The sequence below is a fragment of the Aspergillus alliaceus genome (genome assembly GCF_009176365.1).
Source record: "Aspergillus alliaceus strain CBS 536.65 unplaced genomic scaffold BDW43scaffold_40, whole genome shotgun sequence".
NCBI classification, from domain to species: Eukaryota; Fungi; Ascomycota; class Eurotiomycetes; order Eurotiales; family Aspergillaceae; genus Aspergillus; species Aspergillus alliaceus.
In genome coordinates this window covers 296,311-321,359 of record NW_022474723.1, presented here as the reverse complement: position 1 = coordinate 321,359, position 25,049 = coordinate 296,311, and the positions used below count along the sequence as shown (strand labels likewise).

The 25,049-nt window shown below is 48.4% G+C and overlaps 10 protein-coding genes and 1 non-coding gene across 11 annotated transcripts; 4 read left to right on the top strand and 7 right to left on the bottom strand.

Moving 5' to 3' along the window:
- Positions 1-438: 438 nt before the first annotated feature.
- Positions 439-3,150, bottom strand: BDW43DRAFT_284773 (uncharacterized protein). Its single transcript, XM_032042880.1, has 3 exons — positions 2,637-3,150; positions 1,033-2,574; positions 439-968 (listed from the first exon to the last, which is right to left on the bottom strand). The coding sequence occupies exons 1-3, from the start codon at positions 2,694-2,696 to the stop codon at positions 633-635; spliced, it is 1,938 nt and encodes a 645-aa protein (XP_031897595.1). The 5' UTR covers positions 2,697-3,150; the 3' UTR covers positions 439-632.
- A 536-nt stretch (positions 3,151-3,686) lies between these two features.
- Positions 3,687-4,824, bottom strand: BDW43DRAFT_159052 (EI24 domain-containing protein). The gene is made up of 3 exons (XM_032038577.1): positions 4,662-4,824; positions 4,017-4,594; positions 3,687-3,960 (listed from the first exon to the last, which is right to left on the bottom strand). The coding sequence occupies exons 1-3, from the start codon at positions 4,710-4,712 to the stop codon at positions 3,786-3,788; spliced, it is 804 nt and encodes a 267-aa protein (XP_031897594.1). The 5' UTR covers positions 4,713-4,824; the 3' UTR covers positions 3,687-3,785.
- Positions 4,825-5,005: 181 nt separating this feature from the next.
- On the bottom strand, positions 5,006-5,563 carry BDW43DRAFT_284766 (uncharacterized protein). The gene has a single exon (XM_032042879.1). It carries the CDS (start codon positions 5,544-5,546, stop codon positions 5,307-5,309), a length of 240 nt encoding a protein of 79 aa, XP_031897593.1. The 5' UTR covers positions 5,547-5,563; the 3' UTR covers positions 5,006-5,306.
- A 2,584-nt stretch (positions 5,564-8,147) lies between these two features.
- BDW43DRAFT_284763 (translation initiation factor 2) lies at positions 8,148-11,572 on the bottom strand. The gene is made up of 3 exons (XM_032042878.1): positions 11,513-11,572; positions 8,649-11,433; positions 8,148-8,578 (listed from the first exon to the last, which is right to left on the bottom strand). The coding sequence occupies exons 1-3, from the start codon at positions 11,534-11,536 to the stop codon at positions 8,427-8,429; spliced, it is 2,961 nt and encodes a 986-aa protein (XP_031897592.1). The 5' UTR covers positions 11,537-11,572; the 3' UTR covers positions 8,148-8,426.
- A 296-nt stretch (positions 11,573-11,868) lies between these two features.
- On the top strand, positions 11,869-15,230 carry BDW43DRAFT_302270 (putative mitochondrial carrier protein (Ymc1); the record flags this gene model as incomplete). Its single annotated transcript, XM_032045207.1, has 5 exons — positions 11,869-11,974; positions 12,245-12,381; positions 12,465-13,080; positions 13,945-14,157; positions 14,239-15,230. 5 exons carry the CDS (start codon positions 11,869-11,871, stop codon positions 15,228-15,230), a joined length of 2,064 nt encoding a protein of 687 aa, XP_031897591.1.
- Positions 15,231-15,654: 424 nt separating this feature from the next.
- Positions 15,655-15,728, bottom strand: BDW43DRAFT_t176. Its single transcript has one exon. It is a non-coding gene; the product is annotated as a tRNA-Asn (tRNA).
- A 799-nt stretch (positions 15,729-16,527) lies between these two features.
- hel10 (putative high expression lethality protein Hel10) lies at positions 16,528-17,184 on the bottom strand (the record flags this gene model as incomplete). Its single annotated transcript, XM_032047677.1, has 2 exons — positions 16,528-16,846; positions 16,913-17,184. The coding sequence occupies 2 exons, from the start codon at positions 17,182-17,184 to the stop codon at positions 16,528-16,530; spliced, it is 591 nt and encodes a 196-aa protein (XP_031897590.1).
- Positions 17,185-19,263: 2,079 nt separating this feature from the next.
- On the top strand, positions 19,264-19,994 carry BDW43DRAFT_284755 (uncharacterized protein). The gene has a single exon (XM_032042877.1). The coding sequence runs from the start codon at positions 19,297-19,299 to the stop codon at positions 19,654-19,656; it is 360 nt and encodes a 119-aa protein (XP_031897589.1). The 5' UTR covers positions 19,264-19,296; the 3' UTR covers positions 19,657-19,994.
- On the top strand, positions 19,947-21,365 carry BDW43DRAFT_284753 (putative phosphoglycerate mutase family protein). Its single transcript, XM_032042876.1, has 3 exons — positions 19,947-20,358; positions 20,433-20,655; positions 20,768-21,365. The coding sequence occupies exons 1-3, from the start codon at positions 20,121-20,123 to the stop codon at positions 20,874-20,876; spliced, it is 570 nt and encodes a 189-aa protein (XP_031897588.1). The 5' UTR covers positions 19,947-20,120; the 3' UTR covers positions 20,877-21,365.
- A 202-nt stretch (positions 21,366-21,567) lies between these two features.
- Positions 21,568-23,754, top strand: BDW43DRAFT_321357 (putative 60S ribosome biogenesis protein Rrp14; the record flags this gene model as incomplete). The annotated part of the gene is made up of 3 exons (XM_032049321.1): positions 21,568-21,582; positions 21,689-21,772; positions 21,893-23,754. The coding sequence occupies 3 exons, from the start codon at positions 21,568-21,570 to the stop codon at positions 23,372-23,374; spliced, it is 1,581 nt and encodes a 526-aa protein (XP_031897587.1). The 3' UTR covers positions 23,375-23,754.
- BDW43DRAFT_158932 (NuoI/complex I 23 kDa subunit family protein) lies at positions 23,696-25,005 on the bottom strand. The gene is made up of 3 exons (XM_032038576.1): positions 24,639-25,005; positions 24,212-24,477; positions 23,696-24,147 (listed from the first exon to the last, which is right to left on the bottom strand). The coding sequence occupies exons 1-3, from the start codon at positions 24,920-24,922 to the stop codon at positions 24,017-24,019; spliced, it is 681 nt and encodes a 226-aa protein (XP_031897586.1). The 5' UTR covers positions 24,923-25,005; the 3' UTR covers positions 23,696-24,016.
- Positions 25,006-25,049: the final 44 nt, after the last annotated feature.

Here is a 25,049-nt window from a genome sequence, read left to right as displayed (position 1 = left end):
TCGCTATCTCTCTTTCATTTCTTGTAAGCATCTATCTAACCGCTGCCATTGTGCACATTTGTATGAACCACACATTCACCACTAAATTATAGTCAAATGCAATCTAAACCTAAACCTCAATCCACTCAAATGTCTACAAATCCCCTCCACCAGTTCAACTCCCCTTAAGATCATATTTTTCCAACGTAGACTCTCGTCCTTAACCAACTCCCAATTCCCCCCTCAGACCTCGACAAAGAATGGAACGCCAGATGATGTTGTTGCTGCCCGGTGGGCATGGCATAATTAATCGATTTGCTGAGTTGGGGTCCACTTTTACTTCGACGGCGCTGAAGGTCGAGAGCCCGAAGTGGGTGAGCCTAACCCTTATGTAGAGGGTCGAAAGTAACCATTCTAAACATTAAACATACTTTATCTACTTGAATGTTCTGATCCATATAATAAAGGACAGTCTTTCTTTTATATTGGAGAATGCAAGGGGGATATCGATGACGCCAACCCAAAAAGAAAATCATATATCAACGCACCAGGACCCTCACCCACAACTCCATCGAGAGTCACCCATACGCCATCCCATGAGTATAATTATATGCATGTATACATATACAAAAAGAAGATTAAACACGGTCATATCATAGTTGCGAGTACATTCCTCCAGCTGCTGCAAACCTCGCTTGATACTCCTTGAGGCTAGCCCACTTGCGTAGTTCCTCTTCATCTCGATCTAAATCGCTCAAATAACTCATCGATCGGCCATGGCCTTGTGGACTGGCTTCAGTCACTCCCGGGACCGGTGCTGTCATTCCCTCCAGGCGCATGAGGGTATCAATAAAGGCATGGAGATAAGATTCCGCTTCAGCCACAGTCAAAGGGTGCGGCCCTGCTGCTAACGTGGTAGAATCAGCGGGTTCCATATTTGGATGAGGAAGGTTGAGAAGGGTAGAGGCGACCTGGCGGACTTTGGTGGTCTGAAAACAGCATTGTTAGTATTGGCTCATGGCTCATGTCAGGTAGAGCGAAAAGAAAACATACAAAGCTAGGTCCGTTAGGCTCCATGTTGACCTCGTTGATGGACCGCAGTAATACAAACATGTCCCGAATCACAAGTCGACGCTCTTCCGCCATGGTAGCACCGATATGGTCTGACTGAGCGTCTGCGTCAGCGCTGACCGCATTGACCGGCTCTCCCTCAACCTTGACCTGCACTGTGCTCTTATGGGCGGCTTGTTCCGTCCGCTTACGGCATGCCTTCCAAGTGGCGTACAGAGCCCAGTACTTTTCTACCAAGTAAGACCGAGTCCCCAGCTGACTGGCGTATATATTCGCCTTTTGAATCTCATATTGAATGAGTCGTCTCTCGTAGAAATCTGGATCCTCTGTGCCGCTCAGGCCCTGGCTCAATGTCGAAGATTGCAGCGAGAGCTCTCTTGGTACATTAACAACTGCAGATTTGACCTTCTGTAAGCTTTCCCAGATAGCCAGCCTTTGCCGTTCCCAGTCAAAGGGCTGGCCACAGCCAAATGCAACTTCCCATGCCGAGACCTGATTATAGGAGTTGTATACACGGACATTAAGGTTAAACCCCACGAGCCGAGACACCTTGTTAGCCGGTTGGAGTTCAACGTGAGTCGGAAAAATAAACTCATCGTCTATCTCAAGGGGTAAGGGAGGGTACCGCTCAGTGTGAGTTTCTGGGGGAATGTGAAAGGTCGAATCGGTTGACCCCATCTGCTGCAACGTTCGGTACCCAGCTAAGACAGTGTAGAACAAGCGCCGCCCGAGTTCCTGTTCGATTATGTCGAGCTGATCACCTCCAGAGCCACCAGGTTGATCCTGGGATAGGAGCGACGAAGAGGAGTTTGGGCTTGTCGGACTCATGGTCCGCATTCGCGTGCTATGGCCACATAAATCGTACACGTGTAACATCGTCAGACATTCCGACAGATACAGGCGACATGTTCGCACATTGTACATATAACCTGAACAGAGAGACAGAAAATAGCTAATAGCGGCATCATAAACAGTAGCGCTGCGATCAAGATATCCAGTGCCTCTGGCTTGGACGGCTACGTCCCGACACCTGCGGACCAGTGCCATAGAGTGCGGGAATGCTGTCTTTTCGATCGAAGTCTTCAGATGAATCTTTGGGCGTCGTGGAAACGAAGTCACCAGTGCTCCGATCATAGAGGCCGCCAGGGCCAGGAAAGTACGATTGGTGATATCCTCTCTTCGTTCAAGCGCAGCGCGAAACGTCGGTTCATGAGGAACGGGTATCAATGGGTGAATGTAGGTGAAGTAATCATCGACCAAAAGCCGCATCGTAGGCAAAGAACAAATCATTTCCAAAGAGAAAGCTGGTGGTGACGGAATAAGTTGGCTGTTCAATAACCCTGTAGATTCTGGCGACGTATGGTCTGACGGGGTAGGGGAGCCAACGGGTGATGCTGTGAGCTTCTGTCGTTTAAGCGCTTCTGCGTGACGGTTGGGGGGACCACGGCGTCTGCTCGGTCTCTCATAGGTACAGGGGATATCCAAGCTTGCGCACGACCGACAGGGCGGCCCGCTTGTATCACACTGATTCGATGCCCGTTAGAAAGGTCTCCTCTAAGTGAGAGAGTGCAAATTGAGATACTCACTTTCACCTTTCGTATACTGCAGGCATCACAAGCCTTGCGCAGCCGGGTTCTCTGGTCCATGGGTATAAAGGCGAGGTAGCGTCCGTTTCCATGCTTGGGTCAAATCCATGAGCCTAAAGCATTGGTGTTTTTGGCCTTTATACCAGTATACCTGTCATGCGCCTTCTCTGGGCGCGGCAGATTGAGATTTGCGATGTCTTGCCTGTAATGATTCTCCAGAGATGATCCCCAGGTTGCAGATTCAGTGATCCCTGACGATCTGCACAGACGTTCTTCGGGTGATGCACAAATTAAGCAGCAGTCGTGCCTTGGTGATTACATAGGGATGATATAACGGATAGACCTTGTAAGCCTCAAAAATGGTCGCTTTCTTTCTAACGATTCTCGGGAATTCCGGGGACTAATAAATGAATCAAGTAGGCGAGTCCCTCACCCATGGCGGTGGAGCCAAGAATGATTCAGAAGTGCTTGGCCCACGCAGATTCCCCCCTAAAGTGGACATAGACCCGGTGCGTTCAAAGCGTTTAAAGGCCACGGCCGATATGAAGGAATCGAGTCCATCCCATTGAAGTTCCGAGTCGGTCACGTGCAGCGCATCATATCCGTAGCCGGCACTTGCTAGAGAACGAATGAGGGATCGAACCACACAATAATTGACTCCAGACTATCCCCACCTTAGGGTTTCTTATCTGCAGGACAAATTAATGGATGGGGTGATTCTGGAGTCAAGTCCGAGCACTGACTGGCTGAATTAATCGAAGGAATGTCAACAGAGTTTACTACCCTGGACTTAGCAGCATTAGCATATACTCAGGGGTTCCAGTCCGCCACTTCTCAGTCACCGAGACCAAGAAAAAAAGGTGGTGGATCACCGGTGGGGACAGAACGCTCCCTAGAAACCCCTCAATCTCGTACTCTAAATGCCAACGAGTACGGAGTACGGAGTATCTAGTCTTGGTAGAGACTATAATAACGACCAGGCTAGATGACAAATACCCAGTCGGTCTTCTATCCGAATCAGGAAAAAGATATATATGGAGGTACGCCCTTGGATGGGACACTCCAAAAAGTCAAGAAAAGAAAAATAACAAGAATAATAATAGAAAAGGAAGGAAAATTTAAACACTTAAGAAAAAGAAAAACAGAAAACTACATCGTCTCTTCGTCATGATAATCGTCCACTTCATCGGACCGTTGCCTCCCTATCAGATTGCGTCTTTTCTCAAGATCCACCGCCCAAAGCGCCGAACCAACGGCTGTCGACATCAGAAAAAACATGGACAAAGGCGGGACCAGCTGAAGGAACATAGCAACCGTTCCAAATCTGAAGTTGCCACGGTTAGCAGACTCGGTGGATCAACAGGAATGAGCACCACTCACGTAGTATACTGCAACTGGCGGCGGCGGATCTTTTCTTTTCTCTGCTGCTTCGAAAGGTCTAACAATTGGAAGTACCGCCAGTGGTAAAACGGACCCGCTCGATAACCAGTGAGGATGAGAAACAGGGGCGTACCGGCCACAGGGATAAAGTTTAGAGGGAGAAGGACAACGAACTCCACGATTTGTCGCAGAGAGAATGGCGCATAGACAGCGCTATGGGTCGGCTTACCCAGCCGTTTGACGACATCGTCACCTTGCGGATATAGGACCCGGGAGGTCGTGACCAGCTCGCCATGGCCCTCGTTCACTAATACGGCATCAAAGATATCCACCAGCGTTTCATCGACAAAGAACGCCTCGAAGAGAACAGCCACAATTGCAGCTCCTTCTTCTAGAACTAGGAACGCCCCATTAATCCAAGCACCAGCACCTTGAAAGATAGAGAGAAAAGCGACCTGGGGCAGGTAGGTAAAGAGGAACAAAAGCACGTAAATGAACGTCGACAGCAGAATAATCGTTATTAAACGAGTCTTGAATAAAGGCCAAAGGAAGCGATGCGATGCGAAATAATAAACACCCTGTATAGACGAGGCGTCAGTATATGAGATTGAGACAGAATACTGAGGAAGTAAGCCTGTAACTGACGCGAAGAGGATACAACCAAGCAGCTCGAGAAGTATCCCACGCCCGGGCCATAGAGACAAGCTAAATCAGAATGCAGGCTAAAACCGTTCACGGTCTGTTCTATTATACTAAGATTAAGCGTATGGTATGTATTGAGTCTGATGACAAACACGATGCTTTGTCGCGAGTAATGATTTCACGAGTATCTTGCGGCCTATGCATGGATGTTTGTATTGTATGTATGTATCCAAGAGCACATGACCCTTATCGATAGCCAGGGCGGTCAGAGCAGTCTCTATAAATTCAAACTTTTCATCCGCTCAGAGATTTCTTCTTTTTTCCTTTTTCCATATATATAAACTGAACGTACCTCCCTATTCACTCTGAGTTTCACAACACCATGGACTCTTGGAGGGGAAATGGGAGGTTAGAGTAATCTAGCTGCCTTACCCCAAATACTTCTTACTTTTGTGGAGCGTTTGGAAATATTATCAGCATACACTCCTAATCTGGACGTCCACAACTTGTAAATGGACCAAATTATAGGACGACACCCAACATCACTTAATAGGATGTAAAATTTCTACTACTAAATTTGTTTACGATCGTCGTCGGCCACAGGCCCGGTGCCACTGCCACTGCCACCCATATCCTTGCCCGGACCGGTCAATCTAAATGACTTTCATGTCCACGTGGAGAGTCCCCTATTATGTCGAACGGATTGGAACTGATCATCCAAAATGTGTTTCCCGCTGTCTTAGCCAGGCACGTACTTTGTAGACCTCTGGCGCGGCTTTGAATTTCTAGGCACCATCGACGCCAACATGGTCCTTGAGTGTTTCTCTGGTGTGACAGTGGGCCCAAACGAAGAATAGACTTGAATACTAAATTAGATAGATGTACCATTGATACGGTGAGAGTCCTTGCGAACTGGTCTAATCCCGGCTCCACGGCTAGGAATGCGACCATGCTGTCATGGGCTACAAGTACTGTAGTTTTTTCATATCACCGTCCTTGACGGATGTCCCCGAATTATGCAAAGCGATAAGGGCATTCGACTTCTTCGGATGGTCTGGTCTCAACGGGCAAACACGCTAGAATATTCGAGGCTGTTCATATCACTCCCCCATATTATTCAGTCACACATACAGTAACTAAGTCACATCTGTGTTGCAATTGACTAAGCACGGACTTTGTCACACTTAATACACTGTTCCAGGTCTCCGGCTATGGATCCAGGCAATAGTGAGGGTTCCGTAAATATTGAAGGCAGCGACAATCATTTGGCCCTTCGTGCACGCTGAGGCAAAAGCTGAGAAGCTCTTGAGCAAAGGATTCCACAGGGTAATTTAAAGACTTAATTAATATCTGGAGCTCGGTTTGAAGATGAAACAGTGTGGACTGCGAAACACGAGTTTCAGTCTCAACCCCACGAAGAATGGGACGAATGAAGGATCATGTCAATCCATGACCCCAACGCCTCCAAAACCAATTTAGTTGTTCTCGGGCTTTATGCCGGTGTCTTGCGAACCAGCAGGGTGCCTCGGTAAAATCTTTCGGAGAAAAAGGAAAAGAGAAAGTGAAAGAGAAAAGGCGCAAACCATAGGGGGAAAATAAAATGACGCACGGAAAGATGCAGTGGAAGTTATCATGCCAATTCCACGGCCATGGAGTTACAGGAAAGACAAGCTCTTCGACTGCTATCCCCTTACCCAAAGTACCTCAGTAAACTACGCAGTAAGGGAGGCGCTAACATTAAGCCCACTCGCACGGTCCAGTCCTCAGCACTATATTCGACGCCAATCAAGTCAAAAGAACAAGAAAGAATCATTAGCGACAAGATATGACTATGCGGACAGATTCGACAGATACCGAGAGAGTTCCTTATTGATGTTATAGTCCATGGTAGATTAATATCCGAATTGATCTTATTCACTCGTTTACACCTCTTCTCTTAGCAATCTGCTATCGAGCCTATATAGTGGCTTCAGATCTGCCTTATTCATGGCGCTACTACTGCTATTTTAGTACCGCTAGGAAGGGATTTCTAGTTTCCAAGTGTTCGCTTAGGTATGGCACGTTTAGTTAGCTAGATGCTTTTCGTGTTAGTACCTCGCAGTACTATTTGGTATTATATGTGGGTGCGTTCCGGATATATATTTTCGTCCAAAATCGAGAGCCTTAACCAACAGTGACCTTCCTCCCAATTATGTACACCATAACCAAGGCGCATGGATATTAGAAAATACAACTTGGTTTCAAAATATCAGGTCCCCAATTCTTCCTACTTCTGGTGTTCTGATATATTAAATGCACAATAGAATAATTAGGTGACACATCCGCAAACCACACCCGAGAGTCGAAAGGCTTGCCACCACAGTAGGGTTATAGTATCCAACCAAATTAGGCTCTAGCTAGTGCCATGAAGATCCTCGGAGTCTTAAGAATACTTCATCACTTGATGATAATGAAAAAAATGAACGAAAGATAAAGCAGAGTCCACAGTCGTGGCACTCGATGTTTCTGGATCTAATGGGATATGCACCGTTTTTCATTACCAATCCAAGATAGCAGAGTAGCGAGCAAAGCTGAAGCAAGAATTCAGGGAGTGGCATCCGATACCCTCAACTGCACTGGCCATACAATGACCGGCCAGATAGGATAAGGTTACTACTGACTCGGCACTTGGGGGCTTGGAAAAGACCCCATAGTGACCCAGAGTGAGGTTGTGGGCTAGGCTAGCAAGGAGGAGTTCGTGTGAATAAGTGGCTGCAAATGTGACAGGCTAGAATTCGAAACCCTAAAGGACTTGAACTTGAAATGGACTGTTAGAATCCACCCGCATAGTGGGGAGATCAATGTCTGGTTTTAATGACTCCTTGAACTTTATTTTTTCATATTCTCGAACGTTCTAATAAAAGTAGAGTTTGATTGAAGGCACGCAGCGAACCCAAAATCCAGATCCTGCAATCGCCTCAAGGTAATCATAAAAAAAAACCCTATACAAGCCTCAAGGTGAAGATGAACCTCGGTCCATTCCCAAAGGAGATACCGGTTCCGAACCCTAAAATGGGTCCTGCAAAAGAAATACCTAATCTCAAACCACACCCCAAGTGGATCAATGTCACATCGCGGCGTTTTTCTAGTAGACATCTACCGAAACTATTGAGCAATAGCCGGTACCTAAAGCCGGATTTCATTCCCTGTTGTAGAGATGGCGGCCGATCTGCGTGGTGGATTTGCGGTTCTCTAGCGTTATGCGCAGAGTTTCTTTTCTTTTTGTTCCTACCATTGAATTGTCGTGGCTTGAATGATGTATGCGAGGGGGTTAGACGTGGTTTCTTGCTATTTTCGGGGACCGTTGCTATATTTTCTGATTGGGGATGACTGGTGAAGTTCAACAAAGCGATTGTATTGATGTTTGGTTCCGACATGGTGGTAGTAGTTGATGGGAGCAATCTCATCACTTGTCCCGGAGCATGGGGCAGCGCTGAGACTGGACATATGTAGTATACATATTATTGATTTCTATAGAATCTATGTAGATAATAGTGTCGTATATTGTACATGAGAACCGAATCTCTGCAGCCTTCGCTGCCACTATTCATATCGGTCAAATAACACACCGGCCAAGATGCAATTATACATGGTAGTCCTACCTTTCGATAAGAGCGAAGAGTCGATCCGCAGCCAAAAACGCCAATAGCAATATATTCACCAGAAAAATAATAAGAATGGTGAGACAAAAAGCGTGCGGATGAGGAAGATGGAGCGGAGAACAAAAAATCACAGGTATCTCTTCTCGTAAATCTCTTCGTAGCACTGGACATGATCACCGACAGCAAAGCCAGTCCAGCCTTCGAAGCCGATACCACACTCCGTATCCTTGCGCATCTCGGTCACGTCCTTCTTGACGTTCTTGAGGGAGTTGATAGAGCCTATAAAGCATAATTAGCATTCAACAAGTAGAAGCGGGAAAGATGTAACCAAGTGGGAGCGACAGCTTACCATCGAATATGGTTTCCTGGCCTCTAATTACTCGCACTTTCCTGGCTTTGTTAATGACCCCATTGCGCACCTTACATCCGGCTATGGCAGTCTTCTCTCTTCCTTTGACCGTGATCTCGAAAACCTGTCCGATCTCCGCTTCTCCTGTGACACGGTGACTCACTGACGGAGGTAGCTGTTCACTTAAGATTGCTTTGACATCATCGATGAGTTTGTAGATTATGTTGTGATTCATAATTCTCACGCCCCGGAGTTCTGCCATACGTGACATGGCAGGGTCGATGGGCATATTGAACGAGATGAGATGACCGCTGGCTGTGGCCGCATGCTCAATATCAAACTCACTGATAGGTCCAACTTCGGAACGGAGCACATTAGCAAAGACTTCATTGTTGCCAATTGCAGTGACCGAGTTCAAGACAGCCTCTGCGGATCCGCCAACATCTGCCTTGATGACAAAATGTACTGGCTTAGGACCAGATGTCTGCTGTGCAGCGCTAGAAGTCTCACTACCCTCAAGTTCTTCTTGTCGACGCCTTTCAACAAGCTCACGTCGAGCCTCATTAATCGCTACAGTATCTTCGCCCAGCTTCTGAGTTTCTGTCTTCTCCAGTCGGTAATCCACAACATCTTTAGCTTGTTGCTCGTCAGCAGCCTCAAGAAGTTCAGCACCAGCGGATGGTTGTTCCCTCCAGCCGTCGATCTCAATTGGCATACCGGGCGTAGCTTCGGAGACTGCGACGCCTGCCTCATTCCTTAGAGTGCGTACACGAGCCCAAGTTGTTCCCGCAACAACGATATCTCCCGGTCGTAGCGTGCCACGTCTGATGAGCACTGTCGCCACACGGCCATAGCTTTTGGTTGTGCCTTCAATCACCCACCCTTCGGCTTTGCCGTGGACGTCCGCTCGGTGGTCGAGAACTTCCGACAGAGTAACAATGGCTTCCTCGAGCTCCAACATACCCTGACCAGTTTTACCACTTACCCCGATCGCCTGGACATCACCGCCATAGTCTTCAACATGTACACCGTGAACGGAAAGATCCTGTTTGACTTTCTCAGCATTGACATTTTCCTTGTCAATCTTACTCATGGCGACAATTATAGGAACTCCGGCTTCGGTAGCGTGCTTGATCGCTTCAATCGTCTGAGGTTTGACGCTATCGTCTGCTGCTACTACAAGGACGATAATATCTGTCACATCTGCACCACGGCGACGCATGTCCAGGAAGGCAGCGTGACCAGGAGTGTCCAAGAATGTGATGGTCTTTCCAGAAGGCATAGCCACAGAGAAAGCACCGATATGCTGCGTAATGCCTCCGTGCTCTGACGCAGCAACCGACGAGTTTCGAAGCCAGTCCAGAATGGTGGTCTTGCCATGATCAACGTGACCCATGATAGTCACCACCGGTGGCCTAGACGGTAGGATGGACTTGTCTTCAGGCTCAGGTGCAGGTGCCAAGTCATCCTCTCCCGCATTTTCGAAAATGGGTTCAAAGTTGTATTCGGTTGCAACAAGACCCGCAGTTTCCGAGTCAAGTACGTGATTGTAGGTGACACCGTCAAAGCCCATATCTTCCATTTGTTGCACAAACTGCGCAGGCCGCACACCGATAACATCGGCAAGATTGCTGACACTGATAAATTCCGGTAGATACAACGGAATTGCGGCTGACTGTATTTCTTTCTCTCGTGCCCTTTCCCTCTTTAGCCGCTTCCGTTCTTCACGGCGACGGCGGCGGTCTTTCTCTTCCTCGTCATCTTCATCAACTTCAGACTCCCGTTCCCTGCGGTTTTCTCGACGCCTCGAAGCTTTTCCGTTCTGAGCCACCCCCTCTTCATCATGTATTTTGAGTACTGACGGATCCCAAGACCATGGGTCTATTGGAGCATCTGCTTTCTTCGGTTTGGGTTTGGACTCTCGAAGACGGCGACGCTCCATTCGTTTTTCCTCGGCTTCCATTTCTGCTCCTTCATTTTTAAGGTCGTACACAAGCCGCACTCCTGCAGAACGTCCCTTTTCTGCCATATGTGTCCTAAGGGCATTATCTCGCGTACTTAACCCTGCAGGGCTATCTTGTTCTCGATTCCAATCAGACAGTACCGACTGACCCAGCCTTCGGATTTTCAGTGTTTCTCCCGAAGCTTCGGCCTTGCGCGGGACCTCCGCTCGTGGTGCCGAGTCCTTGGATGGCCACGATGGCCACGCCAGATCCGGTCGTACAGCTTTGCAGCACGGGCAAGTCTGATGCCTCCCAAAACAGTAATATTGGCAGTCCGGGCAGGTCCAATCCAAGCCACGCAGATGTTTCGGTACTTGCTTATTGTTTACCTCAAACCGCCTATCAGGCTGCAGAGACCGGCTTTCTTGGTCTTCTAAAGGACGTCGTCTGTTATTCCGCCACGGAAGCTTGTTCCCATCCGTACGCGACGCCGCTTTGCGCTGCGAGTCACGGCGTTCTTCTTCCTGCAATCGTCGTTTCTCTTGCTCCTCAGCGGCCTTCTTCGCTAGTAAGGCGTCCCGCATCGCTTGTTCTGCAGGACTGAGACCGGCTGGCTTCTGTGCTTGTTTGGTTCCCCATCGAGCTCCAAATTTGGGCTTTATGGTCGCAACGCCGGGTTCTAATTCTTCGCTGCCTACATTCGGCGGAGAGGAGTCGGACGCGTTTAAGGCTACGAGGGACGAACGGAAGCTCCGCCGGGGACCGTATGGTAGCCTCGGAGAGAATACAGCATCTCTGTGTCTGGCGGCGCAGGTCCAGTCAACACCATGACGGCGGGATAACTATAGACGAACAGAATTAGACAGTTACCCCAAAAATGCGCACACCAATATCCAATAAACATATTAGGGAGATACTTACCTCCAAAGCCGCACGCCGGTGCATAATGAGTGGATTGTCTTGGTTTCCCTCGGGGCAAAATTCCGGCCGGTAAGGGAAAGTCTCTCTCTGTAGCTTTCGTTTCAAACTCCGTAATACCACTTTCCCGCCCGCCCTCACGTGCATCGGCGCCTCCGCCGAATCGGAGGCCCGCATTCCCCATTGCTTTCGCGCCATCATTTATTCTGATAAGCACATCGGGGGTTTTTTATATATTCTACTCCTTCTCTATTCTATTCACATTCTATTCACTGTCATATCTTCTCTTCATCCCCTCCCCTCTTTTTCAGCTGTGTACTCGTTACCTCAGGACAACCGGCGCGCAATTTATCGTCAATATGGAAGAGCGGGCACTCGAGGACTTTGAAAAGAGCGATGGAGCTCTGCGAACCGTCAAGGATTTGGCAGCTGGTGCAGCTGGTGGAATTGCACAGGTTCTCCTTGGTACGTGTCTTCTTGACAGTTCTAAGGGGCTTATATACCAATCTTGATTGCAGTCTCGTTTTGTTACATGTAAAACCATAGTTTTTGTAGTTTCATGAGAACATGTATAATTCACTCAGTGTGCTGTTCTTCCCTCTTTGTTCTATCTTTTTTTTCCTTTCCTTTTTTGGCGTGAAACTGGGCCAACTGCGGATTCACTAATATTTGTATAGGTCAACCCTTCGGTATGTACTACAGCCGTGAGCTAGTGGATCAATCTAATGCTCGCAGATATTGTCAAGGTGCGGTTGCAAACAACCACTCAATATGCCAATGCTCTTGAGTGTGCGACCAAGATTCTTAAGGATGAAGGCCCTACCGCTTTCTACAAGGGAACTTTGACTCCCCTGATTGGAATTGGTGCCTGTGTAAGTACCGCGATAACCACCTCCTTAGTAGAAACTTGTTTTCTTCAATCTGTCTCTGGAGAATGGTTGCTAACTTCAAATAGGTTAGCGTGCAATTTGGTGCTTTTCATGAAGCCCGGAGGCGCTTGGAAGAATTGAACAAGAAGAAATATGCCGACAGTACCCTTTCGTACGGGCAGTACTACATGGCTGGCGGTTTCGCAGGTCTCACCAACTCCGTTCTGTCTGGTCCCATTGAACATATCCGTATTCGCATGCAGACCCAGCCACACGGCGCGAACCGGTTGTACAGCGGACCCCTCGACTGTATTCGTAAGCTCTCCGCTCAGGGAGGCGTGCTTCGGGGTCTTTACCGTGGCCAGAGTGTAACCTATCTGCGTGAGATTCAGGCCTATGGTATGTGGTTCTTGACTTTTGAGTTCCTGATGAACCAGGATGCCAAGCGTAACAACATCAAGCGCGAGGATATTTCCAGTCTTAAGGTCGCCACCTACGGTGGACTGGCTGGTGAAGCACTCTGGTTGAGCAGCTACCCGTTTGATGTGATCAAGAGTAAGATGCAGTGCGATGGCTTCGGCGCACAGCAACAGTTCAAGAGCATGACGGACTGCTTCAAGAAGACCTATGCTGCTGAGGGACTCGCTGGTTTCTGGAAGGGTCTCGGCCCGACTCTGCTGAGAGCTATGCCTGTGTCGGCTGGTACTTTTGTTGTGTAAGCTCGACCCCTTTCCCATATGGTGCTAGGAATTCCTCGTGTGGCAGATGCTAACAACTAGGCTTTAGCGTCGAACTTGCCATGAAGGCTTTGAACTAGACTGCCCATGTCAAAACTTACCCTATTGCCCATTCACAATTATCCTTATTTTCTACCACGAACTATTGATATCCATTTCTCATTCATATTCAACAATGAGGGAAAAGTTATTTAGACTTCCTTTTTTAACATGCACAGTTTGGGATGGCTTATTCTTGGGTCATTTTTCCGGGTTTTGTATTCAGGTGATAGATAGCTAAACTCTTTTGGGTATGATGTCCTCACGGCTTTCTTTTATTCCTTTTCCTTCATACCGGATCAGCACTTGTGCACGGCAATTTTGTTCTACTTGATAACGACTCGAAAATTATTCACTCTCTCACGAAGTTCAATGCATTATAAGTTCGTAGAATTTCTTAGCCAAAGGTTGGAGCCGTATAGCCATTGGGCCAAGTGTAGCACACGCTTAGCATGAAAAGATTCCGTGCAGGCGATTAACGGCAGATAGTGTGTGTATTATATGATTTTCCATTTCAGATCTACGATGTATGGGGGTACTCGAAGATCCAAACGGGTATAGCGCTGTTCTCTACACTTGCCTCAGGCACTGATTCGCCAAGCCCGACATCAAAAGTTCGAGCGGAAAGATAACCCAGCAAGTTATTGCTGGTGGAATCGGCTATACAATCCAGCACAACACAATATGATTGCCAGGCAACTGTGTATGCGGCAAAGTAAGTTTCAATATTAATTGCGATGCTGTCAATGCTTTATGGAGAAGAGCCTCCACTAATTACTCATCGGTCCAGGCCGCCAACTTGGTGCCTTCAACCGCCAGGCTCGGACTCTGAACTCGCTCAATCGTTTCTTCTCAACTGAGCCACCCATCGACACCACAGTGCAAACCCGTATCCAAGAGCGTGCTGCCGAAATCGAGGCTCGCTATCAGAATGATGTCTTTCCCGAGAGAGTCTCAAGGAGGCGCGCCGCCCAGATGGCCTGGAAGGCGCAGGATGAGCGAAGTAAGCCTTCGCAATTTTACATCTTCCAAGACCAAAAGTCGTTCAAATGCATAGACTGACTTTTGCACTTTTCTTCCATAGGATACGAATTCCACAGTCTCGGTAGCACCGTGACAGACGCGTACAAACCAGAGGACATCATTCGGAATCCTCCCAGACCCTCAGACGTTTCCCTGGAACTCCTCCTCGCATCTCAGACACACCTCGGTCACTCGACATCCCGCTGGAACCCACAGAACTCACGCTATATCTTCGGTATCCGAGACGGCATTCACATCATCTCCCTGGACGTGACCGCGGCGTACCTGCGCCGTGCGGCGAAGGTAGTTGAGGAGGTCGCGGCCCGGGGTGGATTGATCCTCTTCGTCGGTACACGGAAGGGCCAAAAGAGATACGTGGTCCGCGCTGCAGAGTTGGCCAAGGGCTACCACATCTTCGAGCGATGGATTCCCGGCAGCTTGACCAACGGGCAACAGATACTGGGTCACTGCGAGGCCAAGGTCGTGAATTGCGTGGATGAAGAGATCCCCAAATTCGCAGAGAGCTTGAAGGAGCGCTCGGTCATCAAGCCCGACCTAGTGGTCTGCCTGAACCCTATCGAGAACGTCGTCTTGCTCCACGAATGTGGTCTCAACAACGTCCCTACCATCGGTGTCATCGATACGGATGCCGATCCTACTCGCGTTACATACCCTATTCCTGCGAACGACGACAGTATGCGCGCCATTGGAGTCATTGCAGGTGTCCTGGGACGGGCAGGTCAAGCCGGTCAAGAAAGGAGATTGGAGAACGCCAAGAACGGAATCTTAATGTACGAACCCATCAAGGTTAAAGACCTCCTCTCCCCGGAGGAGCTCGCCGAACTCGAGGAACGCGAGAAGAACAATGCTGCGGCCACAACCGCCGACATGGCCGAAATTGCCAACCAGCTGGACGAGGCCGCTAAGATCATCGCGGCCAACAACGTCGAGACACCCAAGGAAACCGAGCGGCCTACTAAAGCCGCCGAACCTCAAGCCGAACAGCCCAGCACTCAGGCCCAGACCCCAGAATCTCTCGCTAAAGATCAGTAATGAAGAGCAGTCGTTGGAGCTGCTCTCTTCTTCCTGTCTTGTTTTTTAAACCTTATATCTGCTTACGTGTGAGCCTTGAAGCAACTTATGGGACTGTAACTGTATAGAACATTGTAAATTCTTTTTTTTTCTCTCTCTCTCTGTCGCCTGGTGTTATAACAACATTGTATTAACAATATGATGCATTTCCCCCTTTTCTCTATCATAGGGTTATAACTATCTAGGATTTTTGTCTCCTGCACATCATCAATACCAGAACTCATATAAGTAAACAAAATGGAATCAACGAATGTAATAATCCCCTACACTTTAAGCGCTCCTTGTAACCCGACGTGAATTAGTAGTAGTAGTAAGTAGTAGGTATTATTATGTATTTATCGTATAGAGAGAGGTAGGGATAGATATAAAACCTAAAAAAAGACCTCGTCCCAGGAAAGGCTCGAACTTTCAACCTCCTGATTAACAGTCAGACGCGCTAACCAATTGCGCCACTGAGACGACATTATGACATGCCGGCCATTTATTAAATATATATTCCAGGCCAACATTCTATGACCTATTGCTCAATTAATACAGGTAAACCCAATGAAGATAGGAGTATTGCCAATTAAGAGAAATCCTGGGCGGAAGATAAAAATAGCGAGCCATTAGGCCTCAGTGCATTTGTCACTCATATTCTGTAGAACCCCGCTTAAATGAGACCATCCTAGGCTTCGGTTGGGTGAAGGGAGAAATTTGGGGTCAAGGCCCAATCCGGAATCGCACGGGATATCGATTGGAATATTCTATTGGTGGTTTATTATTCTTCGGGTGAATGAGGTGACAGTTGCATGGAGACTCAGGAGCGAATTGGTGTTCCCTTGTGCGCAGGGTCGGTGTCTGCCCTTATAGAGAGTGTGTAAATGGAATGAGGTTTAACGACCTAATAGTCTGGAATTACTAAATAAGTGAAATGGGTCTACTTTGTGGGGAAATACTAATATCCACTTCTATTCGAGCAGACAATAGTCTAACTGAAGGTAGCAATCCCCAAATTATGGTGGAAGAAAAGGCCAGTAAATCACACGTCTCATCGTAACGGGGCTAAAAAGCCCAGATGCAGTAACAAATAGAAAAGAAAAGAAATATATATTCCCATAACATGTCCATGTGAAGCAAGGCAGAGTAAAGAAAAAAGCGCAAAGATGATTATGCGAACCCGGCCAGCCGAACGAGGAAGAAGTCGAAAGGTGCTAGTTCACATATCGTGAAAACGGATCATTGTAGGACAGGAGTGAGGTCGGAAGAATGACAAGATTTACCGCTTGTTGAAAAAGTTGCCAAGTTGGTCCATCATACCATTACCGGACTGGCCCTGGCCCTGGCCCTGCTGGGAGCCACCATAGCCACCGCCGTAGTTGCTGCCGTACTCGGGAGGGCCTTGCTCGTGCTCCTTCTTCTCCTGGTGCTTCTTGTAGCCGTCCTGGATGATGTGGCCCATGATTGCTCCTCCGACTGCTCCAAGGAATCCGTGTTCAGCCTTGTGACCGGCAAAGCCGCCTGCCAGGCCACCGGCAAGGGCACCGCCGAGGCCACGTTCACCGTCCTGAGCACCGCCGGGTGCCTGACCATCGGATCTGTAAAAGGCGACATTAGTCGACTGTTCTAAGACTGAACTGGTATGTGATAATGGATTAACATACCCCTGTCCGTAAGATTCCTGGCCATATCCCTGCTGCTGTCCATACTGTTGCTGCTGGCCATAGGACTGCTGGTGCTGGGGCTGCTGTCCGCCGTAGTAGTCGTTGGCAGCACCGGAGCTACCGCTACGGTTGTATCCCTGGTCATATCCAGAGGACTGTCCGTAGCTCTGCTGGTAGCCACCCTGAGGGGGGTAACCACCCTGGTTGTATTGGCCTTGGCCTTGGCCGTAGTAGCCGCCCTGTTGGTTGTTGTACTGATCGTAGCCAGACATGATGGTGTTGTAGATGTGGTTGGTGTTGGAAGGTGGGGGATGAAGTGATGGAGTGATATCGAAGTTGAGTGATGGTTGAGTATGATGAAATAAAAAAAAGGGGGGGGAGTCGAAGGACCTTTTATAAGTCGATGGGGTTGGCCACTTAATAGGGTGATCTTGCACAGGGCTGAGTTGATGACAAGGACCCCACCATCGCCCAAGGCAAATCTTCCCCGTGTGCCAAGCCCCATAATACCGTCCTCGGTACGAGTACGGTCATCGTCACTTTGTGGCAGTGGCGTCTGTCAGTCTCTCCATAGTTAAGTTCACTTGATGCAGCGCTCCACTTCCTCTCATTCACTAGTAGTACAGGCTTCCATACTGATTTGCATTAAGCGCGGAGTGGCTGTGTCACTGGTGGCCATGTGTATCCCGTGCTTACAGGGCTGAGTAGCAAAGAATTCGGATCAATTGGATCGGTACTGTTATTACCATCTACAAGTTATGCCCCCGCTTAACCATTCAGGAGATCGTCATGATGTTACCTCCATCGGGTAACTTTGAGAAAATTCCATTGTACCCCTCATGTCAACTTGGGCTGGTTGCCTACTCTCTTGGCTGAGAAATCAGAATCCCTCTTTGGGTTTAGTGGGGCAAACCTGACACTAATGCATGTTTGTTGACATTTCACTGGTGATATTGATCCCACATACTCGACTGGGCACTACTAATTATGATTCCTATCTATCCCCGCCATACATAACAGTGGCACCCCACACAGCCACCAATGCGGCTGTGCCCTATCAACCTCATGACGTCAGTTTGTTTTAAATTAACTGCAGGATTTCAGCAGACTAGGATAACGCTATAATGATCTTTCAATGATTGAAGCATGAACGAAAGCTTCTATTCTCGGATTCCCGGGATCTCGTCTATCAAAAACAAACTCGTGCTCCGGGCGTGCCGAACCACCGGTACAATTCGGGTGTACATACACTTCGTACAGTACAATACCAGGTGACACGGTAATACCGATGATAGCAGGCAGCCATATTTTTTTTTGCCCTTTTTATGAAACGATCATGGTTACCGACTTCGGCATGAGGACGTACTCCGGGGCTCGAGTGGAGAGGATCTAATCTACCTGAGGGCTAATGAGAACTATAATTGGATACGGTAAGCGTTACTCTATCTCGCTTCGGCCCTGAGCAAAGAACACCCTGCAAGTACAGCCTCGTCGTGTTCATCCCCTGAGATCTAGACTCTCGGTTGCTTCCGGACTTAGCCACCGTTCCTGATGCTCAAAAAGCCGCTAGCTACGTATGGAAGCCTGTATGGTGGCTTGGAACTGTCGAATCATTCCAGAAAAGGGGTCAAGTTTCGTCATCGGCACCAGCTCTCAGCTGTCCCCGGTTGATGGTTTGAGGCTGAGAAGCCCCATTGTTTGTCAACATCTCCTTTCCGGCTGTGTTGATGGCTGGGTGTATACACGCATGTCATGCACGCGCATCATCATATAACATTAGGCAGCATCCGATCATGCGTTGTGTCCTATGTTTATCAAGAACAGATGACAACCTTATGGATAAACCGGCATATCCCTCACATCACGCCTTTAAGCAGTTGAGGCCTGTATTGCTATTTCTGCAAACCTTTCTACCCTTTATTCTCAATCCAGCAAGCTACATACCCGGCGAATAGCTGTCTGAAGATAAGGTTGCGCCCACTCCCTTCTCCCTTTAATATATAATTAACCCAACTTGGCCCTGTAACTGGCATTTACTGTGCTATACATACTTTGCGGCTAGTATCAGTGGCAAAGGGCGTGGGTACCAACCAAGCCCCCGTAGGCTTTTGATGAATCGCCACAGACTTGAGCAGTGATGGGTATCTAGTATGAGGCTTGAACGATGGTCAAAAGCAATGTCAAAGGTGAGATAATCTGGACATATGAGATAGAGCCCCCGACAGCGAAACTTCACACATTGTACTGTATAACATTGTCTATTGCCATAGCTCTCCAACAATCAAGGACCCATTATGGGGAGAGCCCTACAAACTAGTCAGATCGATTATAATTGATTAGAGACAATCCCAAGAACCCACCCTGCTCAAAATTGAGGGTTCAATATGCGGGGGATAGAGTCTATTTTATACCAAAATCTTGTAGCCTGTTCTTTTTCCCCTTTTTTTGTCAACCCCTACACAGTTCTTTCTTTGCATCGTCCCACTACTACGTTAGGTCCAAGCTTCCCACTATTACAAGATCTACATCGCGCACGCGCAAACTGCGGGTCACCAGAACAGCAAGCAAGGCAAAAGGAACCACAGAGAATTTCCCGCAACCACAACGGCAGCTCCCTCCATGACTCGAAACACAGTTCAAAAAACGAAACCAACCTACTCCGTAATCCAGAGCAAAAGAAAACCCTCAACGCAAAAATAAGACGTCTGAAAAAGCCCTCATCATGTGACTCCCCTCCTGCATGACTGAACAACCACGCCTCCCAGAACGATATTGGCTGAGCTTGTGGAAGGTCATACTGAGATGGGAGGTCGATCTAATATTTACTTTTTGCGGGTCGCGCCTGACCTCCTAGCAAACTGCTAGTTGCGATGTTCATGGCGAATGGGTCTTCCGGCTAGCTTTGGGATATTTTGCTTTGTATCCACTGGATTGGATATAATATTGTTCACCTTAGGCAGATGACCGGATCATCACCCTTGCGCGCCGAATGATGTAGTGCTGTGCAGATAATGGGCGGCATGGCATATTGATATGGTTTCTTTTTATTTTTCTTTTTCTTTTTTTTTTTTTTAAATGCGACTGCCTTTATAAAGAAAGAATTTTTAAAGGTGTCAATGTCCTTCTTGAGGGTTATCTCCCGTACTTATTTTTTTTCCTTTGCATCATTTCTTTTCTTGAAACTTGTGGGATAGATCAGCCGAGCACCATGGCGAATACATTGTACTTCCTTCTCCATATTTTCCTGCTCTCATCTTTGCAAAGCGTGGCTTATGCCTCATACCCCCCGACAGTATACCTCGTCCGTCACGGCGAGAAATCAGGCGATCCATTAGACAGCGGACTGAACTCCGATGGCTTCAAACGGGCGGATTGCATCCGGACTGTGTTCGGGGCCGACTCATCCTACGATATTGGATACATCATGGCACCCCATATCAACAAAAGTAAGACAGCCCACCCCTCACCAGTCACCGCTTTTTCCATCAGAGCAAGAATAAAAACTAACAGATCAATAAAGAGGGCCAACACCGACGCTCCTACGAGACCGTTCTCCCACTAGCTACAGACCTCGGTCTAACTGTTGACACATCCTGCAAGCGAAATAAAGTCCACTGCGTCGCGGAGAAGATCAACGATTATGATGGGCCGGGGAATATCTTGATTGCCTGGCGGCATGGGAAAATGAAGCAATTGGTCCAGGCGTTAGGGTACGATGATCCGCCTGAGTATCCCGAGGATAGGTAGGTTGATTTTCATTTTTATCGCGGGGGTTTTCATTGTTTTGGGGAAGCTAGAATGAGCAATTGGTGTTATGTCGAGATTTCTTGGACTGACTGGTTTTCGTTCACTCAGGTTTGATTTAGCATGGACTATTCCTTTCCCGTATGGGAATATCACCGAGATTTGGAGCGAGCAGTGTCCGGGGTTAGATGTACCCGAGACCTTGACGGTTCAGACTTGATGTTCTCGTTGCGCTTTGGATGCGCATTTTATGTTATGTGAGAGTGGAAGTCTTAGGTTATCTTTGACACATGGCTGGCTTCAGATTTGGAGGTAGCACAGAGGCGCGTACCGGTACATACAGGACATACAAAATACCTTGCCTGAATCCACGCCATCACGCTCATTCATTAGTCAAGAGACAGAGAGAATGATCCATATAGCAGGGCATTTCTGTTTCGGTGTTTGCAGATGCATCCATCAAATTGGGTTAGTAATTCTGGCGGGATGTCTGGTCTTGTCTTTGACATGGTATGATTCAACGAGGCATAATTATAGTGTCTACTCACTCTCTGTCACCCCTTTAGAAGGGGAAAGGTGGATCAATAGAGGATCCAATTCCAGTTTATTGTTGGATAGATATGTGTAAAAAAAACATTCCAGTACATTGTTAGTCAATTCGAAGTTAGCATTTCCGATTGGCGGAGACCTGATCAGTAAGCAATCCCACACCAGCAGGCGGTGAACGACCAGCAAACCGAGCGGAGAAAAAGAATGCCAAGATTTCGAACCGCCCACCCAATTTTTTCGAAGAGCGTCGCGTCCATACTTAGAGAAGAAAAAAAAAACCGCTCAACATCCAGGTGTCAAGCACCAATCCTATAAATATCCTAGGACGGAGCTGCTCTAAGTCCTCCGAGTCAAAGGAAAATATGGATGATATCGAGGTATGTGGGCATGCTTCCCTTGTTCGTCTGTGATTTCTGCTCTGCTGTGCTGCACTCCGGGTCCCAGAATGAAAATTGACGATCGGGAAATTTTTGCGTCCTACAGGAACGGTTGCGAAGCCATGCCCAGGCGTTCGATGGCCTGCTGTCGTTGATTCCGGCAAAATATTATTATGGGGAGGATGGTAGTGTACGTGAATCTTTTTTACTGCCTGCCGTCTTGCTTTGATGCCTTTTGTCCCCCGTTTTCCCCCACGGTCTCCCAGCTTGTTCTGCGCCAGGCTTGGCTGACCACCCATATCCTCGATAGGACCAATGGAAACGCAAGAAGCAGACGAAGGAGGAAGCTCGTGAGGCGAAACGGGCGAAATTGGATCCTGATGCCGCGAAGACTGCCAAGGACGTGATGGAAGAGAACGCCCGGAAACGTAAGCGTCAAGAAGGACAAACCGAAAGTGCGTCGTCTGAGGATGAAGAGATGGGCTCCGAACTCCCCAAAGAAGGTCTGAAGCGGGCCGATGCTACGACAAAGAAGCAGAAGCAATCTGAAGATTCGGCCAAGTCGGAAGAAGCAGAAGTCCGTAAGAAACTGAAGGAGGAGAAAAAGGCACAGAAGAAGGAGCAACAAAAAGAGAAGAGAAAGGTCAAAGAAGCCATTAAGAAGGAAAAGCTAAAGGAGCAACAAGATAAAGAGGTTAAAATCCCCGCGGCTGATAATATGGAGAAGCCAGAGTATAAGCCTGCAATTGATATGAAAAAGGAGCAAGAACAATCACCTGCAAAGGATGGTGATGGCGATGACGAGGTTGATGGAGAAGATGCCGACGGCCTCTCACTCGAGTTCAACCCAGAGTCAACAGAACAGTCTTCCACGTCTTCCACTCCCAACTCCCCAGGCTTTGATGCTTCTGCCCTTCAATCGGGCAGTTCTTCAATATCTTCCATTGTTCCACCTTCTGCTCCTAACGATTCTTCTAAGAACTCATCCGAAGCAAAGCCTCTCAAACCCACACCCGAAGAAATGAAACAACGACTACAAAAGCGTCTGGACGAGCTCCGCGCAGCTCGTCATGCAGACGGCTTGAACGGCAGACCCGCAAGAAACCGCCAAGAGCTGATCGAGGCCCGCAGACAAAAGGCAGAACAACGCAAGGCACACAAGAAAGAACTACGACAGAAGGCCAAGGAGGAAGAGCAACGGTTGAAGGACGAAGCATTGGCCCGTCGCTTTTCTCCCGGTGGCTCAGGCTCTCTCCTCGCGTCACCGCGCTCCCCAGCTGACTCGGTGGGTTCCAGCGCCGCCAACTACTCTTTCGGTCGTGTCATCTTCGCAGATGGCCAAGCTGCCGATCCCAGCCTGCAGAACGTGCGTGATCAGCCCAAGCGTCACGGTGCTCAGGACCCCGCTTCGGCCCTGAAAGCCGCCGAAGCCAAGAAGGCCCGACTACAAGGCATGGACGATGAAAAGCGGGCCGAGATCGAAGAGAAAGATATGTGGTTGAACGCCAAGAAGCGTGCTCACGGTGAACGAGTGCGTGACGACACTTCACTCCTCAAGAAGGCCCTCAAGCGCAAGGAATCCGCCAAGAAGAAGTCCGAGCGTGAATGGAAAGAGCGCTTAGATACCGTCCGGAAGGGCAAGGAAATGAAACAACAGAAGCGCGAGGACAACCTCCGTAAACGCCGTGAAGAAAAAGGCAACAAAGGCAAGAAGTCTACTGCCGGAGGCAAAAAGAAAGCTAGACCCGGTTTTGAGGGAAGCTTCAAGGGAAAATCCGGTGGGAAGAAATGAACAGTGACTAGTATGTAATACCAACTTATGTACCCAAAACCAAGAGACGAGCATTCGCTCCGCGCGAACAAAAGCAGCCAATGGTAAAAGTAAATTTGAGGAATGTGGGAACTGGTGTTTGGGCTTCTTTAGGGGGATATCTTGTTTTTTTGTGCATATGTGCATAGGTAGCGATTTACCTGTTGATATTGATAAATTTCAAAGGGGTTCTCTTGGTTCCATCCCCTTTTGTTTTGTTGGGGTCAGTAGAGATTGGAAACAAAAAAGAAAAAGAGAAAAGGCACTCTTAGATTTATTCCCTAACAAAACAGTGTAGAAGATAACAAACCATGCGGGATTTCCCTCCAACATCAAGACAATAAAAAGACATAAAAAAGACAGCCGGAATTCTAGTGACTGGGATCCCTTGTGAACCCGACTAGTACATCTGGTAATAAAGCAGGCTAAGTGTTAGATATGTACAAAGTGGGAAGATGAGGGTGTCCACCCTTGGATATCCTCTGGAGAAAGGCTTTTCTTTTCCTCCTAAGAATTTTTGATATTTCTGTTTTTCGAACCCATGTTCTAAAGTGGATTGAATTTACGTGACATGGCACTTGGTTTGAGAGTGCCCCTGGTGATAGTAGAGTAGCTGAGACTGCTTTAGCGGTAGGGAGCGTCGGCTCTGGCAGCGGCAGCAATTTCAGGCTCCCACTTATCACCGTTGGCCAGGAGCTTCTCCTTGTTATACAGAAGCTCCTCACGGGTCTCAGTGGCATACTCAGCATTGGCAGCTGTATCGCAAAAATGTCAGTTTCCAGTTTCACCATGTACACTCTTAGGATGGCCTGTGCTTACTCTCAACGATGGCATCAACGGGGCAGCTCTCCTGGCAGTAGCCACAGTAGATGCACTTGGTCATATCAATATCATAACGGGTCGTCCGACGGCTTCCGTCCTCACGTTCCTCGGCTTCGATGGTGATGGCCTGAGCAGGGCAGATAGCTTCGCAAAGCTTGCAAGCGATACACCGTTCCTCACCGGTCGGGTAGCGGCGCAGGGCGTGTTCACCACGGAATCGAGGAGAGATGGGACCTTTTTCGAAGGGGTAGAAGATGGTGTATCTGAATTATGATATCACATCAGTCTAGCTGCTCGATCCATCGCAAAACAACCCATTCCAATATGCCCTAGCACTTATTCAAAACACATAGCAAGAATGTATGTACGACCGGTGAGATCCCCAATTGATCCTAGAAATGATACGCGAGAGAGGACGACTTACGGTGGTCTGAAGAACTGCTCCAACACCACGTACATGCCGCGGAAAATCTCAGACATGAGGAAGTATTTGCTGGCCTTGTCTAAGGAGGACTCGGTACCTTCGTCCCATCGCTTGGGGGGAGCCAGGCGGAATCCGGATGGAGGGGGCCCAGCTGGGGTGGCAGCCCGGCACACGGAAGAAGAGAAGTTTGCGGTTGAACCCAAGGGACGGAAGGACGAGGTCAACAGAGAGGGCGTAGGCCGGCGGTAGGCGACCAGCCTCGCGACCGACGTTGTGGAGGCCATCGCGGGGGATGAGATAGCGGACTGGAGAAGGGGAGGAGAGTGGTGAGGGGAATCAATTGGGGGGTTTCAAAGTGGGAACAGGACAACTGGGAGAGGTTCACGAAAGTCGCTTTTGGTGGTTTGCCGG

Excerpts from the sequence above, each read along its gene's own strand:
- BDW43DRAFT_284773 (XM_032042880.1), bottom strand. The coding sequence starts at position 2,696 with ATGGACCAGAGAACCCGGCTGCGCAAGGCTTGTGATGCCTGCAGTATA. Across the intron at positions 2,575-2,636 it reads GCAGTATACGAAAGGTGAAA|TGTGATACAAGCGGGCCGCC; the intron begins GTGAGTATCTCA and ends GCATCGAATCAG. Across the intron at positions 969-1,032 it reads AGCCTAACGGACCTAGCTTT|ACCACCAAAGTCCGCCAGGT; the intron begins GTATGTTTTCTT and ends TGCTGTTTTCAG.
- BDW43DRAFT_159052 (XM_032038577.1), bottom strand. The coding sequence starts at position 4,712 with ATGGCCCGGGCGTGGGATACTTCTCGAGCTGCTTGGTTGTATCCTCTT. Across the intron at positions 4,595-4,661 it reads CTTGGTTGTATCCTCTTCGC|GGTGTTTATTATTTCGCATC; the intron begins GTCAGTTACAGG and ends TCGTCTATACAG. Across the intron at positions 3,961-4,016 it reads CGCCAGTTGCAGTATACTAC|ATTTGGAACGGTTGCTATGT; the intron begins GTGAGTGGTGCT and ends TGGCAACTTCAG.
- BDW43DRAFT_284766 (XM_032042879.1), bottom strand. The coding sequence starts at position 5,546 with ATGGTACATCTATCTAATTTAGTATTCAAGTCTATTCTTCGTTTGGGC.
- BDW43DRAFT_284763 (XM_032042878.1), bottom strand. The coding sequence starts at position 11,536 with ATGCACCGGCGTGCGGCTTTGGAG. Across the intron at positions 11,434-11,512 it reads ACCGGCGTGCGGCTTTGGAG|TTATCCCGCCGTCATGGTGT; the intron begins GTAAGTATCTCC and ends GTTCGTCTATAG. Across the intron at positions 8,579-8,648 it reads CCAGGAAACCATATTCGATG|GCTCTATCAACTCCCTCAAG; the intron begins GTAAGCTGTCGC and ends TATGCTTTATAG.
- BDW43DRAFT_284755 (XM_032042877.1), top strand. The coding sequence starts at position 19,297 with ATGCGGGGGATAGAGTCTATTTTATACCAAAATCTTGTAGCCTGTTCT.
- BDW43DRAFT_284753 (XM_032042876.1), top strand. The coding sequence starts at position 20,121 with ATGGCGAATACATTGTACTTCCTTCTCCATATTTTCCTGCTCTCATCT. Across the intron at positions 20,359-20,432 it reads GGCACCCCATATCAACAAAA|AGGGCCAACACCGACGCTCC; the intron begins GTAAGACAGCCC and ends AGATCAATAAAG. Across the intron at positions 20,656-20,767 it reads CCTGAGTATCCCGAGGATAG|GTTTGATTTAGCATGGACTA; the intron begins GTAGGTTGATTT and ends TCGTTCACTCAG.
- BDW43DRAFT_158932 (XM_032038576.1), bottom strand. The coding sequence starts at position 24,922 with ATGGCCTCCACAACGTCGGTCGCGAGGCTGGTCGCCTACCGCCGGCCT. Across the intron at positions 24,478-24,638 it reads GAGCAGTTCTTCAGACCACC|ATACACCATCTTCTACCCCT; the intron begins GTAAGTCGTCCT and ends ATCATAATTCAG. Across the intron at positions 24,148-24,211 it reads CGTTGATGCCATCGTTGAGA|CTGCCAATGCTGAGTATGCC; the intron begins GTAAGCACAGGC and ends TTTGCGATACAG.